Source organism: Camarhynchus parvulus, chromosome 3, assembly GCF_901933205.1.
Source record: "Camarhynchus parvulus chromosome 3, STF_HiC, whole genome shotgun sequence".
Lineage (NCBI taxonomy): Eukaryota > Metazoa > Chordata > Aves > Passeriformes > Thraupidae > Camarhynchus > Camarhynchus parvulus.
The window spans coordinates 85,264,459-85,283,658 of record NC_044573.1 but is presented as its reverse complement, the minus strand read 5'-3'; the positions used below and the strand labels follow the sequence as shown (position 1 = coordinate 85,283,658).

General features: G+C 37.8%; 1 protein-coding gene across 1 annotated transcript in view; it reads left to right on the top strand.

Annotated features, from left to right (window-relative positions):
- Positions 1 to 19,200, top strand: part of CSMD1 (CUB and Sushi multiple domains 1) — a 1,057,303-nt gene that overhangs the window by 307,937 nt on the left and 730,166 nt on the right. Inside the window, exon 3 of the mRNA XM_030946379.1 lies at positions 16,746 to 16,858. Within this exon, the coding sequence (XP_030802239.1) occupies positions 16,746 to 16,858 (113 nt within the window). The remainder of the gene's footprint in view (positions 1 to 16,745; positions 16,859 to 19,200) is intronic.

The following is a 19,200-nucleotide window of genomic DNA, read 5'->3' as shown; positions in this document are numbered from 1 at the left end:
TGTGATTCCAAAACCTGTGGAGACTTGCATTTTATCTTTATCCTTTATTAAATACTTCTAAACTAACAACAGCTAGATGACTAATTCAGGAGTAAGGATGGCATTCTTGAAAAACATATAGGTCTCTCAGTTTTATGGTTGTAGTTCATATCAGCAACAATCAAATTGTTGCACAGGATAAAAGACAAAATTCCATGCTGGAATGTATGAACAGGTAAATAGACTTCTGTGGGCAATGTAGAAGAAACTTTGATTTTGTTTTAGCGCTGGAAAGACCTTAGTTGATGCATGGCATCCAGTTTTGGAGTGCTAACCTCAAATTCAGTATGTAGAGAGAGATGCCCATTAAAAAAAAAGGAATTAATCTTAGGTTCAAGGCATATAGGCAAAAAAGAATGAAATAATGTAGTAAAAGCAACAGTAAAAATAAAACCAGGAAAGTTTTGCTTGGTGGGATTTAATTCCCCTGTGTCATATTTACTCACACTAATTCTTGTCTTTAGAAAAATGTGGCAGCAAAGTAAGAAACTGTGTAAACAATATGATTGGAAAAAAATTTCCTTTTTTTCTCCTCACCATCACTGGCTGTGATGATGGTAGTGTGAGTAATGTCTAGTTTGCATTTTCTGCTTAATGGTGAGAGGCATCCCTGAAACAGCGATCTTAACTGGTATTTTTATAATTTTGATTTCATGCTTTGGCTTTTTTTGCTTTTGGCAAGCTAGACTTGAATCTAATGCTTCATATTTATTTTGCACTTTACTTTCGTTCAGGCTAATCTTTTTCTAGGATGGTGTTACCTGCAGGATACAATTTAAAGACCTAAGAAGTGAGAGGTCAATTGATTGCATTTTAATAGTATATATGAGATCTTCAGAATATAGCAGTTTTTCAGCGTGGTATCTGTAATATCTATAACTAATACCTAAAAGAATGGAAATAACTATTAATATTTTATTAACAGTATTTTTAAAATCTAAGCAGCCAATTATTCCTCTGAGCATGAATATACGAATTTTCCTGTATTTCTCTCTCGACAAGGCAGCTGCCAAAGAGATTTCTTCTTCAGACTCTTGTAGTGGCCTAGGTTAATAGTCTGACCAAACTTGTCAGACTGATATGATATTCAGCATGGCATTTTCAACTGCTCTTCCTTCTGCTAAATTTCCAGTGTTACAAGAGTAATGTTTACTCAAAAAGCATGTGCTTATTATGTAAATACTCCACAATACCAATATCTTTAGCCTAAAATAGAGGGGTTGGCACCTCTCAGAAAACAAAATAGAATGATCAGAGATTTTCAGGAAGGATGCCTTGAAACAATGGCTCAAAAATATCACTGTAATTCAAGCAGAAGATGTTGATTCTGGCAGCTTGTGGCAGTACCAGCAAACTATAAAATCCTTGGTTCAAAATTTGAATTGGGTAGTGCTGTGTAGTATTGTGCAGCAAGATATTGTATTTTCCTAAAAGGGAGTTCCGTTTCAATAGTAACACTAATGAAAAGTCCAATATTTTTTCATAATTTACATCCTATATTCAATGTGACGTTTTCTTTGTTGTAGCTCTAGACTGTTGTGTCTCCTCCTTTCAATGAGTGCCTCAGAGACAAGTTTGCGTCCACCTCACATATTAACCAGGTTTGATAATATGACATAAACCAGACTTCAGCTTATATTTTTACTTCCTTTTCTCTGATTTCCTGCTTCTCTTCTTCAGAAAGGTCATGCCCTTCTACCCCACACATCTTAATGGCCTTTTCCTGAAATCAAATAAGTGTCTCAGTATTAGTGGGGGCTTTTTGCTTTTGTTTGAATTTATTATTGTTTATTTTTGTTTGGGGTGTGTTTGTTTTTGGTTTTTTTTCCTATATTTCATTTTATTAGTCTTTGGAACTACTATTCCTCTCAACTAATTTTGTCTGTGTAGAATTATGCAGGCAGTCTGGTCATCTTCCTTCAGAATCAAGGAAATCCTAGGCAGTGATTAATCCTATCTGATAAGATGTCTGTCTTACTTTACCATACCTCTGCCATTTTTTTTCAGTTTTACTGATAAATACTTTTCATAAGACTAGTCCAAGACTTGGAACATGCCTCTAGTAGTTTCCCTTGTCTGACATTACCCTTTCATGTAGTAAAATGATCACGCAATTTATATCCACTGACTTATGAATTTCATCAGTATATCATCCATTGGGTAATTTTAAGTTTACTTTTCAAGCATCAGAAAGTTAACATAAATTTAAGAAGCTGTGACTGCAAATTATTCTGCATTATTCTGTTATGTCATTATTATTGTATACATTATTCTTTTCAGTCATTAAGAGAGTGTGTTTCCTATATGAAGGACAGGGTTAGAATTACTCCAGAGTCTTTCATTGGGAGATCTTTTCAATAGAAATGATACTGTTTTGTCAACATTTTATGAGCTTGTACTTAATTCAGTAAAATGTAGAAAAGAAAATTGCTCACAAGTACAATTTTTTTTTCCTTAAAATGAAAAATATACCATTATTGCAGCTACTACCACCTGTATCAGAAGAGACTTTTTTCAGGAATTTTCTCCTGGGATGTAGGAGAGTTAAAACCATGCAATTTTTCCTCGTTGTTCCTCAAAGACTTAAAAAACCCAGTCATGGGAGACCAATGGCATCCCACAAATTTTTTATTATTAAGAAGTAAGAAGAGGATTCTTTATTAAAATTCTCATAGAACAGAAAAAAATGCATCCCAAATACACATATCCTGAGAGGAATCATACACTATCTGTCACCAAAGAGACTAGAAGGAGCAGCTAAAAATTAAATGTAGCCATGGAGAACACATTAAAATTGCTTTACATATTCTGAAAAAAATATTTAATTTTTTTTACATATCCTGCACAATATTTTGCATAAGTAACAAAAATATTCAATGAGAATCACAATTATCACAGCAGTTTTTCTTTTTCATACGGTAACAAAACCAAAGCCACCTCGAGAATAGATGCTGACATGGAAAGAAAAGTGACTTATTTTGATAGGTGGAGTTTCATCATGGAATGGGAGATCCCAGATCAAAGGACACAAATAGCATAAAAACCTTTAATACTAACAAACATGTGGATTAAAAGATCAAAGTGCTCTCATCTGGAGTACTGAATAACACAGTTCCATCAAGAAATCAATAAAGGATAATTTTTTTTTTTGTTAGCCAACAATACCAATAAAACTGCAGCTACAGATCTGTAGCAGATAAAGCTGAAACTTCATTAGGTTACTTGGTCCACGTATGTCTTTCATTCTGTGATCAAATACAGGTTTCTAAGGAAAGGAGGTTGAATAATGGCAGACTAATAAAAGCACTCACTGGAGTCTGCTAGTAAGGAAGTGTAATAACATACCACCCTCCCACCCTTGCTGCCCTTTCCCCAGCATTAAAATAAATGACAGCTCACTAAAGAATAAAAAGAACAGACAAGGGAACTCAAATATTTTCATCATAGTACAGTATTATGGGAAATACAAAGTGGTAGGAGAAACTAAAAGTAGCACCAAAGAAGTTAGGTGGGATTTATTCTCTGCCTTTTTTTTTTTAACATATTAACTATGCCCTTTAACTTCATTAAATATGCCCTCCTATTTTGCTTTTTCTTTTTGTATTTATATTTGAAACTTCAATTCTCATTTTTGTTTGGCTGTTTGAAACAGGGACCCTGCCTTTACATGAACACTTGACCTCTGAGCTAACCTTACCTCTGTAAACCATGATGGCTTTAAGAGCAATGCCAAGAAAGGCAGCATTTACGGTTGATTGGTGTTCCATCTTGACTGGAATTTTCCTTTTTATTCTATTTCAGTAGCAGAAGGAATTGCCAATAATATTACAGTTTTCTCACTTGCCTTTCACACCCCCATATCATCTCATCTCTCATCTCAGTCCAGGCAGTCTTTTTCTTGAGAGGTATTTAAGAATTACAAACTTTTGTCATGCTGGTAAATCTGGCTAGACTTCTTTCATAGCTGTTAGACAAACAGGTTGGTTTAGATGTTCATTCAATGCAGGAGTTGAATTCTGGTGACAGGCTTACTCCTTCATTTGCTGCATGCATCTTAATTGAATCTGGAACATAAAAAGGCAGTTTAAAAAATTTCAGCAAAAATTCTTCGTTTTTGAAGGATTTCTTTCATGTGTTTCTCTATTTGGTAGTCTCTACTAACATTCCCTGTAATGTCTTCTCTGAGAATCTTTGTCAAATAAGCCAAATTCTCTTTGTTTTAACCTTTTTATCCCTTAAAGCATGACACTCCTTCCCACAGCTTTTTTCTTCCTCTTTTGCATAAACAGCATTCACTCACATCTTAACATTTTTCTTAGTTGCATAGATGGCTTCCCTGAAACTCATTATTATTTTGGTCTCAGTAGTTCTCTTGCTTTTTGTTCTGTCATCTATCCAAATAGTAGTTACTCCTTCTTAGCTATTTCATACTTCTCTTCCTTGTTTCTCTACCACTCGCTACCTGGAGAGGTCCAAAACCTCCATATCAACCCCTTGTCAAGGGAATACCTACGTACTGCTCATGCTGAGACTGTTCCGTAGGCATGGAAAATCTGCAGTGGTTTGGTGATAAAACCCTTCTCTAGCAACAAAAAGCATCAGAGGCTTGAGAAGCAGTCTCTCCACAGACATCTTTTTCCATATTAAAATAACAATTTGCAGAAGTCAGCACTTTGATGAGAAAAACCTAAGTATTACAAACTATTCTACATAAACATGAGCCAGTAAAAATATAGACACACCCAAATAAAATTCAATTCTAAGTAGTGTGTTTAGCTAAAACTCTTATTCAAATTAATAAGAAAAATTGAAAATTAAGATGGAAAACATAAAACTAAAACAGTTTCCTTTAATAGTATTTCTTTTATCATTGGCTTCCTCCATATCAAATAATGTTATATCTACCCACTCCATCTCTTCTTGTAGGTATTTCTGTGGAGCCTATAGGCTGCCTGTAGAAACTGATGTCAGGGCCCTACAGAGCACTTCAGTGGTATCCAATATATGTTAAAGGTAAACCCCTAAGATTTAAGATCTGTTTAAGATTTAAACCCCAGATTTAAGATCTTGCAGCATCTGGACACACATGAGTAGCTAATGGCAGCTTCAGGCAGCTGTCACTTGACCATCTGCAGGACTAACTGACATGTAAGCTAACAGAAAATGCAGAGCATTGCAACTTTCCTGCATAAGTTTAATGACAAAATTTGCCCAATATATACCTTGCTTCTGGTAACTATGCAATACCCATTTCTTGGGGCTGATGCACAAATATTATAATAAAATGTTAAGGGGAATTTTGCTGAAATTGAAAGTATGAGCAAAAAAACAAAGGCTTTGCATATACCAATACACCATTTCTTTGGAAGGAGCACTTAGAATGAGAACATTTTAAACTAGCAAAATATGACTCACCTGAACACAGGGTAAGTCATCCATAAGAAACAATTTGTTCCAAACTAAAAATGATATTACTATAGATAATCTCAATGATGATCATAAGGCCTGAAATGATAGATATGTAAGGATTAAAGGACAGGAGAACAAGATAAAATGTTCTGATAGGAAGAGCTCAAGCATCAAATTATGCATCCTAGGGCAAACCTCTACTGAGGTGACTTAAAATATTAGCACAAAAAATGCTCTGAGAGAAAGATGAAATATCTCTCAATTAAGGTGTGTTTGTAACTTGCTCTTGGAATGTGATATTTCAGGCTGAAGCTACTGATTTTTTTTCACTAGGAAATTTAACAAGGGATTTTTCTGCTTCATTACTTCTGAATTTGTTGAAGATCTGATTAGAGGGCACACTGATAAGGTGATACCATAGAGAGGGCACTTTGAGGGTAAATATTAAAATCTGTATGCATACTAGCAACTTGAGGTAGATCACAATAGAAATTCAGTACTCTAAATGACACCATATACTGCAGTAGAATCTGTACAGGGGAGGAATATTCTGAAAATAAGTTGACATTTCAATGTAAAGATTTTTGCTTTAAAAGTTAAGGGAGGAATCCTGATAATAAAAGTCACAGCAGTCTGGGATTCATTAACTGCTATGCCAAAGAAAAACAATGGCAAATGCTGGTGTAGGAAAACAAAGATATCAAAAATGTGATAGTTAAATATTTTTAGCATGGGTGAAAAAGTCAGCAAAGATACAAAATTAAGGGCTTCAGTGTATGCTAACAAATAACTCCAGCTTTCACAGGTGCATCATGAACTTTTTTAAGTATTATGGATCTTTGCCATGGTATGTGATCCTCGTTACAGGATAAGAAAGAAGCTATGCCACTGCTTTTCCCTCCAGTCCAACCTATGTACATTCTAAATGGATTCACTGGTGTAAGTCCACGTCTCCGTGTCTTGATTGCCTGTGTCAGATATTCTTGTATGTGCAGCACCTCCCTCTTTTCTTTGACAGCCCACTCATGCTCTACATAGGCTTTAGGTTTAAATTTAAGCACTGAGCTACACAGATGACTTGTCTTCCTGAAGATTTTGAATACTGCAAAAAAATGTCTGAAGGAGATGACAAGTGACATAATGAAGAAAAATAAGAATATATGATGCTTAATACAATAAGTATAAAGTTAGCCCAAAGGACCCACATAATACTCAAAGATTTCCAGAATTGATCATTATTTCATATTAGTAGCAGCAGCAACTGCTTCTTTTAAGTGCCACTTGAAACTATCAAAACTAGTTAGCTTCAAAGTAGTTTTTTTTAAAAGTCAAATTTAGATAAAATGAACTTTATGACTCACTGAAATACCCGCTAGATTTCTTTCTTATAAAGGACAAACAAACCAAGCAGCAGTTTTGACAGGAGGTATTCAAGTAATAAATGATACATACTGTACTAAACTTCGAGTATGATGGGTAGAAATAATAGATAGACTTCAAAGGTTTGCATAGAAAAGAAGAATGTCATAGCTCTTGGGAGTAAAAACATAGGAGCAGAAAGTTAATATAGTGAGCTTTGTGCAGATAGTCTAAAACTGTCAAAGCCTGACCCCTTTAAAATAGAGTTGTCAGAACAATTAACTTCAGTGAAAAAAAAACAAAGTCATAATGAGGTGACAGTGAAGGAAAATACTTTCCTCAGTTCTGAAACAGGATACATTATTTTATCAAGTGACAAATCTCATAGGGACATATTTTTAATAGGTGTAATATATAAAAACACTCTGAGAAGATTCTTTAAGCTGAACAGGTACATAGTTTGGAAAGACACAGAAGGTGAAGGAAGGGTGTCATTTGATTGATCCAATAACTTTTGTCTTTGGAACTTCATCAGTTGTTCTTCCTTAAGCACAGCTTTTTGTCTTATAGCTATATGAAACATTTCCAATAGAATTCCAAATGATCTGGACAATGCCTCAATTTCTTCTGCCAAAAATGCATTGCTTAAAATAAGACAATTGTACAGTATTTTAAGTTACTTTTGAGTTTACATATTTAAATAAATCCATCCTAGTCCCCTAACTCTGGATCTGTCTACATGTTGCAATGTACTTGAATTCCTAGAGTCATAGAATTACAGAATACTTTGGGTTGGAAGGGGCCTTTAAAGGTCGTCTTGTCCAATGCCCCCTGCATAAGCTGTGACATCTTCAACTCTATCCCATTGCTCAGAGCCCTGGCCAACCTGAACTTGAATGCTTCCATGTTTTCAGGAAAGAGGCATCACCTCTCTGGGCAATTGTTCCAGTGTTTCACAACCCTCAAAATAAAAAACTTCTCCCTTGTGTCTAGTTTAAATCTACCCTCCTTAAGTTTAAAACTATAGCTCAGTTGCAATGGACCTTACTAGGAAGTTTACTACCTTTCTTATAAGCCCTCTTTCAAATACTGGATTGAAATAATTTGCATTGGTGAACTGTGATCTGAATGGTCTTCATAATTTTTATTAAGATTTCAATAGTTAGCATGTATTTTGTATTGAGCAAAAAAAAAAAAAAAAAAGCCAGATCATCCAGCCTGGGCAAAACAGATAACGAAAATCTGCAAAGACATGTCAATATTCCAAATTTTCCTGTGTATCATAAGCCATATTTGCAGCTTCACACATTTCTAGAATAAAGTTCTGGGCACAAATATTCAGTCTTTGTTACAGAAGGGGTATTGAACACTAGATAAACTGCTTGTTCAATACACTCATACTTGGACAGTAACACGTTTTTTTAGGTATCTCCCTACTGCTGCTAAGGACAAATGTGCTGTTTATATCTGTTCAAATATTTGCTCATGTATTTTCTTTTGCCTTAAGGCCTTTGCCCAAAGTAGAACCACCAAAAAAGGCTAGAGTAGGGGATTTTTCAGCCAGCAATACTACTGTAATCCAATTTGTAAAAATGTTAAGAGAAACTCTAGAAATTGATATATTTTCTCCCTTCAGGCAGTTTTTGTGTGTCGCAGCATTTCTAAGCAACTTATTGTTATTCCATTTACACTGACTTCATGCCACTGGTTTTTGTAGAGGTGCTGTGATATGCTAATATAAAGTGGCCCTATAAAAGCTGGAGAAGATGAAATGTGGATAATCTTTCTATTATTAGTACCTGGCCTGTAAAAAGAGTCCTCTTCACAGACTTTCCCTCTGTATAAACTTCATTTAGTAGAGCCTTAAAATATAATTTTCCTGTGATAGGGTTTTGAGGGTTTGTGAGTTCCAGCTTTTCAGCTTTTTTCTTTGGTTTTGGGGTGGTTTTTTAGGTTTTTTCTTTCTTTTTCTTTTTTTTTTTTTTTTTTTTTTTGTTTGGGTTTTGACTTTTTCTTCCAACTGAAAAAATCTGTACATTTTTCATTTCCAAGCAACTCACAAGTGGGAACAAGAATATAATTTAGGGCATTATGGATGAACAAAGTTTCAAATAAAATTCATCCTCATTTATTCTGAAGATGGAGCAATGGTTTTTTGATGCAAAGCTGTTCCCAGCCTGATGTAGAACTCTCTCTAAAGTCTTCTGATGTAGGAAAGGCAAGCTGGCTTCACAAATAAAGCTATGCAAAATAACACATACCTGTATACGCTCGTGTGGATTAATAGTACACACTTTCCAAAAAGATGACTGATGCGACATCCATATGTGAGAGTAAACAGACATAACTCACATAATGAAGCTTAAAATGACTAGTGCAAATGTTTTCTAAGAACATATCTTAAACTGTTTGACAAAACCTGGGTGACAAAATCCCTGAAAGATCATTGTTTTCCTAACTCAATTTATGCTTATATAGTTACTAACCTGGAACACATGACTTAGGAGTTTAAGCTGTTTTTTTCTCAAGCACAAAAAGTCATTAGCCTTATAGTTAGTGAAATAACTTACTTCTTTTAAAGGTAAAACATTAGTTTTAGTTCTCTGGCAGTAATGGTTTTGGTATCACTTTGATTTTTGACACTATACAGCATTGATTTGTTCGTGTCCAGTTTTATCAAATATTAGCTGATGTTTTCTTTCCATGTAATTTAGCACACGGACATATGAAACCATTTGTGTGGCTGCATTTTGTGTACAGTAGGTAGAAATAGTAAGAAAATAGAAGGCACTCCTGCATGGCCACAGCACAGTCCTGTAGCCTGGTGGTTCATTTGTTCAGCAGTCACCAGTCCTAGTGACTGCCAGGCACCTGAGACATGAACCAGCTCTTTTCCTTTGTTAGTGCCTGCAACTGAGGGGAAGTGCTGCAGTTTCCCACTGGGCAAGTCCTTCTTCACAGGAGTAACAACCCCACTAGGCCCATCCACCAGCAGCCAGTGCTCTGGGAATTGTTCTCTCCCCACGTGGTACCACCAGACTAGAGCCACTGGAGCCTGCTGGTGGCCTTGCCTTTGCCAGCAGCTGCACCCCCTGGAAGCCCCTGGCCCGCATCCCACGCCTGGGAGCTGCCATCTCTTCAGTTCCCCTCCCAGCTGTGTGCTGGTTTGGCGTTGGACAGGTCATGCCATGTGTTCCTGCTCCTTTAGGGACTCACTGAACTGGTCACAGGCTGCTGTGCACCATCAGGGCTTCCTTCAGAAGTCGTGGACCTTTGTTGCCGTGGTTCTTTGGTGGCACCTAGAGAAACCAACTGCTTTTCCTTGAGGCCAAATAAATCAAAAGCATTCAGCTTGTAGCTTATTTCTGCTTAATGAATGAATGTGATGAGTTTGGATAAAAATGAACCTTCCTTTATGTCCTAGGGTGACTTTATGATGTTGATTTGTATCCCCATTCATCTGCTTAGCCCAGAAATAAGTTTTGCACCTTTAATACTGGTTCCAAGAGCAAAGCAAGTGAGAGAAGTGTGTAGCTTGTTTTCAGAAACTGCACTCACTCCTCCCCATTCCTGTTGCTGAACCGGCTGTCTGCAGCATGAACAGACAGCGGGAGAGAGCTCTCCTTTGCTTTTTGGTTAGTTTTTAGCTAACTGAGGCAGAGAAGTTCCCTGGGCTGTGCTTTTTTTTATTATTATTATTTTGGAACTGTCCAAACCTGCTCTGGACTGAAAACCCAGAAAAAGACCTGGAGCTCACACCTGTGGCCCACCGTGGCATTTTCTAGCACGGGAGGGACTGATAAGTGACTGAGTGAGCCAAGTTACACCCCATGACAAGAACTTTCTGAATTGGCCATCTCTTCAGAACAATGAGAAGAAGTTTTATTTTTTAATATCATTCATTTTTTATGCTTGTGAATACTTTGCTTGTTAAATAAATTTTTTTTCCACTTTTCTCCAAGGAAATATTTTTCTGAGCCAGCTGGGAGAGGGGTCACTTGAATCTGCTTTCTAGTGGGACCACTTTTGGAGTTTCCTCCTAAATTTGCCCTAAACCAAGACACTCTACTAGCAAAATATTAATGTTATAATTCCTGCAATTTATTTTTAGTTAAGCTTGAACAATTTGCTGTCTTTTTCTTCCATTTTTCTGTGACTTAAAGAAAAAACTTGAATCTGGGGCAGTGGGACTAAAAAGAAATTATATATATTTATCTTCTGTGATAGAAAATCAATTATAAATTATGGATCTTGTACTAATCTTATAATAGCTTCTTCTGCTACCTTTACACATGAGATGCTGTCTCAGGTTTTAAATCTTTACTTCCTTTAGGCAACAGAATGGATGTAAATTATCAGGATAAGGCTTCTGTGATTTCACATATGGCAGGTAAAAGCCTGGTATTTTGGAATGGATGTGCTGATCTTTTGGCTTTAAGTACCATTTGGTGTCCTACCCTGTGGGTAACTCTTCTTATTGCTGACAGCCAGTGGCTTTGTAAAAGGTCATGTTATGGATATGTGTCCTGTAAATGTGCTGTCATAGCACTGCTGCTGTTTTCTGTGGAATAATTTGAGTTACCACCTTCTTGTAAATAACCGCTGTAGCTTCTCTTCTGTCCAGACATTCAGGTAGTTTAAACTGCTTCTAAGTATTAATTAGTAAGATAACAAAATAATTATTTGACTTTTTAATTCATAAATTGAGGTGCACTGAAGTGTTCTCTGCTTGTATCATAGAGGCTGTACAGGGTGCGAGCGCCCTGGCTCCCAGCAGAGGCCGGGGCTGCTCCAGCCGGACACAGCCGGTTCCAGCCAGACACAGCCGGTTTCAGCTGGATCCAACGGCCCACCACAGGGTGTGGCTGAGCCACAGCTGGGGTGGGGGCACTTCGGGAAACTCATGTAAGAAAGGAGAGAAAACTAAGGGGAAAACAAGTGAGAGAAGCAGCTGTGAGACCTCCAAGGTGTGAGAAGGAGGGGGAGGAGGTGCCGCAGGCACAGGAGCGCAGATTCCCCTGTGGCCTCTGGAAGAGGCCATGGGGGAGCAAAAGGACGCATCCTCATGTGTCCTGAAGAAACCACAGCCTGTGGAAAGCCCATGCTGGACCAAGGTAAAACTGTGAGGTGGCAGAAGCTGTGGATGAGCCCCAGCCACATTCCCTACACTGGCTAAGGGAAGAGGTGGAGGACTTGGGAAGAAAGAAAGTAAGTTGAGCCTAGGGAGAAAGGCTATTGATTAATCTGTTTCTCAGAGTCCAAACATATTTTAATTGGTAATAAACTAATTTTCCCCAAGTCAAATCTCTTTGGCTTGTGACCATAATTAGTATTTTATCTCCTTGTCTGTGATCTCCTGACCAAGGAACATTTCTGACTTATTTTCTCCTTCCCTTCTGTTGATGAGGGTTATTGAGTGCTGTGGTGTGACACTGGCCAAATGCCAGGCACCCATGGAAGTCCTTCGCTTACCCTCTCCTGCTACCTTCTTGGGCAGAGGAGAGGGGAAAAAAAATGAAGGGCTCATGAGTTGAGATAAGGATTGGAGAAAAAAAACACTCTAAGGGAGAGACAGGTTCAAATTTAAAGGTACAAAGTGAATTTATTATTAAGAGTGTCAGAGGAAGATAATGAGAAGTAAAATACCTTTAAAACACCCCCCAGCCCCTGCCTCCTTCCCGCTGATAGCATAGGGAGACAGGATGTGGGGGTTTTGGTCAGTTCGTCAGTCAAGATCTTCTGCTTGCCTAGGGAGAGAAGTCTCTTTTCTGTTATGCCATGGTTTTCTGTTATGCTGTGAGGTCCCTCCTATGGGCAAACAGTCATCCCAAAACGGTTCTGGCATGGGTCACTCATCCGCAGAGTGCAGTCTTTTGAGGATAGACTGCTCTAGTTTGGAAGCAAGGGATCTTTCTCTATCTCTAGAAGCAGGGACCCTCTCTCCCTATTCAGGTCTCCCACTAGACAACAGCTTTCTCTGACATCTGCCTCCTCTGGCATAAGCACTTTTCCTATGGGCTGCGAGTGGATTTCTGCATTCCCTGTGGACTTCATGCATTACATAGGAACAGTTTGTTTTACCATAGTCCTCACTAGAGCTTGCAGAAGAATTTTGGTTCCAATGCTTGAAACAGCTTCTTCCCCTCCTTTTTTCCCACTGACCTTGGTGTCGTCATGTTGTTTTCCTTCACATGTTTTCACTTCCTCCTCTTCTCCGACCAGAAGAAAAACTGCTGCTTTAAGGTACTGTTGTTCATAAATTCCACTGATTTAAAGATTTTTGCAAAATCTCGCAGGGTCGAGAAGTCCATGTTGTCTAAGTTCTGCATCAGGGAATCACTCGTCATGCTTCTGCTGCTGGCCAGGTGGCCCCGCCACCATTGTGTGGGCACCAGTGACCACAGTGGTGCTGGCACTGTTTAACACCTCTCTTCATGCATGGCACTGGGAAGGGGAAGCTGCCACCACTGCTGCCCCTGCCCTTTCACCTGCAGCACAGCTGGCTAGGGGTGTCCAGGCAGGCAAGACATAGAAGCACCTGGGTAATCTGATGAATTTTTCTATTAAAGACTTTTCTGTAAACATTTTTTGGATTAGTGCAATTTAGAGATCTTGATAAAATACACTTCAAGTTGACATACTTGAAGTTTCCTCACATATTTGCCTTTTCCTATAGTTACAACCCACCCGAGAAGATGAGGGTAACCCAGTTTCTTATTAATAGAAACCTTGGGGGAGGTTAGATTTAAGCAAAACTGAATGACTGATGTTTATATGTGTAGGGTTTATTTTAGAACGATTGTGTTGCAAAGGAAAGCGGGTGTGTAGCCCTTTTGGTTGTTATTATCTTTAGTAACATAGCAATGTAAAAGCATGAAATAAACACCTTAGAAAAATGTATACAGAAAAGGGAAGGAGTAGAAAGATACCACTGCCCATGGATCCAGCAATGAGATTTGACTGTCTGTGTCTTGGTCAGAGTTGTGGTTGCCATCTTGGTCTGTTACAGGAGGGGGAAGCCCAAAAACATGAGCTCAGTGGGTTAACTTCAGCTTTAGGTGGAAAGCCCAGGTTCCACCCCTGGGGATGGGCATTTTACACTGTAGCAGCACCACTGGTCTTTCGCAGTCCTCTGGTGGAAGCCCCCAGAACTCACTCTGGGCATGCTTCTGGAGCCAGGAGTTTCAAGACATTGCCTCTCATGTCAGCATGGTTGGGCCGGTTATGCCCCATCTGAAGGGATGAATACCTTTAGACCTATGTATGAACATCCCCTCTGAATGTAAATTTCCCATGCCTTGCTCAGAGAAGGTAGATGGGGGGCAGTTTTAGAACTGAGCCAGTTGTGAAACAGGAAGAAATTAACGGTGAAGAGCACTGCCCTTCCTCTGCAGGATCTGCTTTTTACCCACCTTCTCCCTTACCTGGTTCAAAACACAGCACACATGTAACTCCTTGTCCCCCTTGGGTGGGTGGGTGGGTGTGCAAACCCAGCCTGGCAAAGCACCCTGCTGCCTCCACAATTGGCAAGAATGATTTAAATCACCAACCATTCCAGTCTCTCACACTTGTAAGTCTGCAAAACCTTTATGTGCACTGACTTAGGCTATAGAATGTATTTGTCTTTCTTAAATGTTAATTGCAATGTCAGCCTAAAGAATGATCTTCTGGTATTTCAAGGAGGATGCCATAGAAAAAAATATGTTTGGCTCCTAAGAATCCATACTGTAGAAGTGACACTTAAAACAGAATCAAAGCAGGTTGGTGTAGAAATCATAGCAGAACTCAGGATGTCCACTCACAGCTGAGATAAATTCATTTATATGAACCAAATCCAGACCAAGTGGAGAAAACGGGAATGAAGAAGCAAAAGCTTTGTAGTTCTGCACTGATAAAAATTCTTTTTTTGGTCTTTTTATTGTGGGGTCTTTTTTTAGTTCTCCCATGCAGTGTGAAATGTTGAGGCTAGCTGCTTCTGACTCAAGCTGATTTTCCTTTCTTCCCTACAATGCATGCTAGTTTCCTGTTATTTAGCAAGAAATGTTAGATGCAGGAAATACTTGTGCTATCCAAAAAAACTCCAAAGCCCATCCCTTAAAACAAGAACTCTTTGAATCACTTCTCAAAGAAGAGCGAGACATGTAAGATCAGAGAATACATACCTAAGTTAAATATGAACTGTCAGAGAGTACACTCCAGATGTAGGGCAGAAGAGATAACCACTCTAATTTATTAAATAGAACAAGAGGCACATTTCCCTAAAAACTGCAATGTCTAGTGAAGGTGAGAGAACATACAAAAGCATGAACATAAGATGTGGCAAGCCTTATGGTAGTTCTGCAGTTTGAAGACTGAGGGGAAAATCAACCTGGTTATTTCTGGAATTGGAGTAAATGAGGTGGAAAAGAATAGGAATATTAGGTTGACAAGTACACAGAAGGTAAAAAGATTAGAGCAAACAGCTAATTACCATATGGGAGAAAATGTTGTTTAAAATGAAAGGAAGAAATTGCAGAAAGCTTTTTGCTGACTTATGTTACCTTGACTATATGCCTTTATCTGTATTTGAAGTTCGTGCTCTGATCTCTGAGTCTTCTATTTGTTTTCCAAATCTCAAAAGTGGCAAGAGATGGGGAACCAGCTGGCTGGAGAAACTGAAGCATGGAGTTCCTCCTATGCATTTTATATATGAAAGAGGTCTTTAATAAACTTAATTTTGCAAAGACCATCTAGTTCAGTGATACTGCTGTATTAGTATATAGCTTACAGTTATTTGTTATTTCTCTTCTGAAGTTCTGGATGCCAATTAATGAACTATAACTTAATTGTACCATAAATTTCAAGGACAAGATTTTTTTTGTTTGTTTTCTTTTTAGTTTGTTTTTGTTTTTTCCTTTTTCAAGACATGGATTGCCTTAACCACCTAGATCTTGAAAAAAGGCTTTTTTTGTGTGTGTGGTTTTTTTTGTTTGTTTGGTTGGTTGGTTTTGTTTATTTGGTTGGTTTTGTTTATTTGGGTTTTAATTATCTTTTTCAACATCTAAGAAGCTCTTTCAGGGTGAAATTTGAACAAGAGCCAGTTTTCTGGCAGGGCTATCCTATACATAATCACATACCCCTATTGCATGATACAGAAATCAACTAGTGATCAGCTAAGCCACCCATATAGTTTTGTTTTTGTGGGACAGTAATGCTCTCATATCTTACTTATGAGAAATTAATCATTAAAAAACCATCTCACTAGTATCATCCAGGTCTAAAAAATTGTGTTTAGTGATGTTTCAATAAAGGATCTAAACATTTTTCTGCAATCAATTTTACCCTCAAAAATATCCAGATTTTGGGAAATTGTCTTATAAGCAATATTGGAATGTAATTATACGTTATCCAAAATTCCATTTTGTATGTAAAGGTAAGACTACTAGTAAGAGGAGAAATGTAAGGTAATTTTTTCTGAAGCTCTCAAATGGAAATGTGGCGGTTTGTTTGTTTTCTAGTCAGTTAATGTTTGTCACACTGAGCATATGACATCCATGGTTTTCTGAAGCAGCACCTGGAGGATAGACAACATAGTCTAAGCTCTGTCAAATCATAGGAAATATCTCTGAGTGAGTCAAGACCTGAGTATCTACTTCTAGGTGTCCTAAATTTACTTATCTTCATCTTAAAATAAGTCCTTACACAAAAAAAAAAAAGTCTTCAGTAGGTCTGTCTTTCATTGTTTTCTGAAGAGCGCGTAGATTTGTTAACATAGGAGAGTTTTAAAGTCAAGGACACGTTTGAAATTTTGGAGTGAATGTTTAGAGATGCATCAGGGTAAAGCCCATAATGAGTTGGTAATTCAGATGTAAAAATATTACATTTATCATAATGCTCGTCACATCTGCTGATGGGCTTTATTACAAGAAGTATTAGTATTTTGTGCCTTTTTATTGCAGGTTATCTGGATTTCAGCTTCCATCATCTATTGTGAGCACAGGATCTATCCTCACCCTCTGTTTCACCACAGATTTTGCTGTCAGTGCCCAAGGCTTCAAAGCTATCTATGAAGGTAAGAACTCCTCTTACTGGGTGTTCACTGTACTTAATACATGTTTTTCATGTTGAAATGTGATGTTTCAATTCTGTTTGGGATTTGAGTAATCGGCTGGTATTGCATTAAGTGTGGGGCTTGGTTTGTAGCATTTTAAAATGCTACTTTATAATCGACATAGTTTTGAATTTTAAATTTAATTTAAACTGATACTGCAATTTCTGATGGGATTTTTAACAAAATTTGTCAGGTCTCCAAAGCTGTATTCAGAGATGGATTCATTTAAATGGTTTTGTTATTGTTTCCTAAATGATATTTTTGGAAGCATCTTTAGGCAGTGTCTAACTTAAGGGGTGTGGTGATAAAAATGAGAGAAGATATGAATCCTAAATGGTCTTGAAAATGAATCACTAATCTTCTCATTGTGGAAAATTAAAAAGATAAAAACCAAAAATATATGTATATATAAAATTAAACAAAAAAGCGGTTGAAATGTACTCTGTGGAAGGTGTTAGACTGCAGTGAAGACTCAGTTCTTGTTAGAAATAAGGCCAAGCATTTCTTGTGTCTACCAAGAATTATTCTTGTTAAACTGGAATGGTACCTTTTGTACAGCTCAAAGTATTAAGGAAATGATTTTATGAGAATTGTAGCCTTTATTGGGGAAAGTTAACAGGTACAGTGATTTTAAGTCACCTGCTTGTTGGATAATAAGGGCGTTTTGGGTGTAATTCAGGATTGTTTTCGAACTGAGTGTGTGGTGTTGCATTGGTGGTTTTGGGGTTCTGTGTATGTTTGGATTTTTTTACGGTTTTTCTTTTATTTTTTCATGGAAAATGCGGGGCTTCTAATACCTAAAGTTGTAGAAGGCTAATTTTCAGATTACTTCTCAAACTCCAAGTGATTTTTTTCTATGGTTTCATAGATCTAATCCTTGACTGAGAGTATTTATTCTGAAAAATTTGCATACAGTCAGTTAAGTGCCTGAAATGTATTCATGATGCAGTTGATGTGGAACTGAATGTAGAAAGTAGTATGGTTTGATGGTAGCTCTTTACTAGGAGAGAATTTGCAAGTGTGTAAATCCATTACATTGGCCACATCTTTCTCTAAAGTCACAGTACCTCAGAGACCACAGGTACCTTTAGGTGCTTGGTGAGCTTTGATCAGGTTTTTCTAGGACTGCTGAAACTTTACCTTCCTTTCTTGACAGTGACAAAATCGACTCCCTATTGAAATATATCTTTCATATCTCATTCATGTTTTGAAATGATAGTGTTTTTAAAGCCTCTTCTTTAATTCAATATGCATATTGAGGGGATTACATAGGTGTGAAAGACAGGGGCAAAGGAGGTGTCATGAGTAGCTCAAACTTCTTTGTTTTGAGCTTCTTCTCTTTGGGTGGGTAGCTCACAGTATGTCTCTCCTTGGTAGTTATTCCCTCCTTCCTTTGTCCTTCAAAGCCTTAGCACCTGGTAAGTCAGCTAATCAATCTCTTATTTTTTAACTAATATGGGGGCTGTGAGAAGACTAAGTTTCCTTACCATAGCCTTTATAAGCTTTACTAGGTAAATTGAAAAGGAACATCAGAAATCCTGAACACACCAGGAACCGTTTTTGTTGCCTCAATGGGAAGCTGCTTTCTACGCACCTCTATTATTCTCTCCTATGAGATGCATGCTGTAGCATATTTCATCCTTTCATGCAATCTGAGCAGTTTATTTTTCATATTGAAGAGCACAGTGAAAAAGGCTAAAGGACATCTCTTGACTGTCAACTTAGGAACACATGCATGGAGCTACAGGCTGTAATATAATGACACTTCCTGCTGGCCTACTTTCTTGTAAAAAACCCAGCAGGAAGAGCTGTAATTAACAGTGACAGACAGCACCACTTTCTGGTTAAACAACACTGCCCCCTTTCAGATTTAGGGCTGTAAACCTAGCATTGTCAGTGAACTTTAAATTGATGTCAAAATGTGACATCCAGCTCTGGAAAAAATGGTCAATGTCACTCAAGTGACAGCATTTCAGTCTAGAGACAGGCAGTGGGTACTGATAGTTCTAGAAGGAATTGTAGCAGTGAAGGTTCAGGTGTTTTTTTGTGAAGGCTTGGAGTGATTTCTGCTGCAACGGCCAGCTGATTTGCCCCATAGTTTAAGAACTTCCATAACTGTTCCCTAGACAGTTTTTAATAGTGACAGCTTCTGGCTTCTGTGTCATACGTGATTTTAAGGCAGGTGTTCAGTTCCTGTAGGGCAGGGGAGTACAGACCAGATATAACCACTCAGAAGAAGTTTTTATAATCACTCTGCCAGCTACCCATCCCTGGCTAGTTTGTTTTCCTAAACTATATGCCTA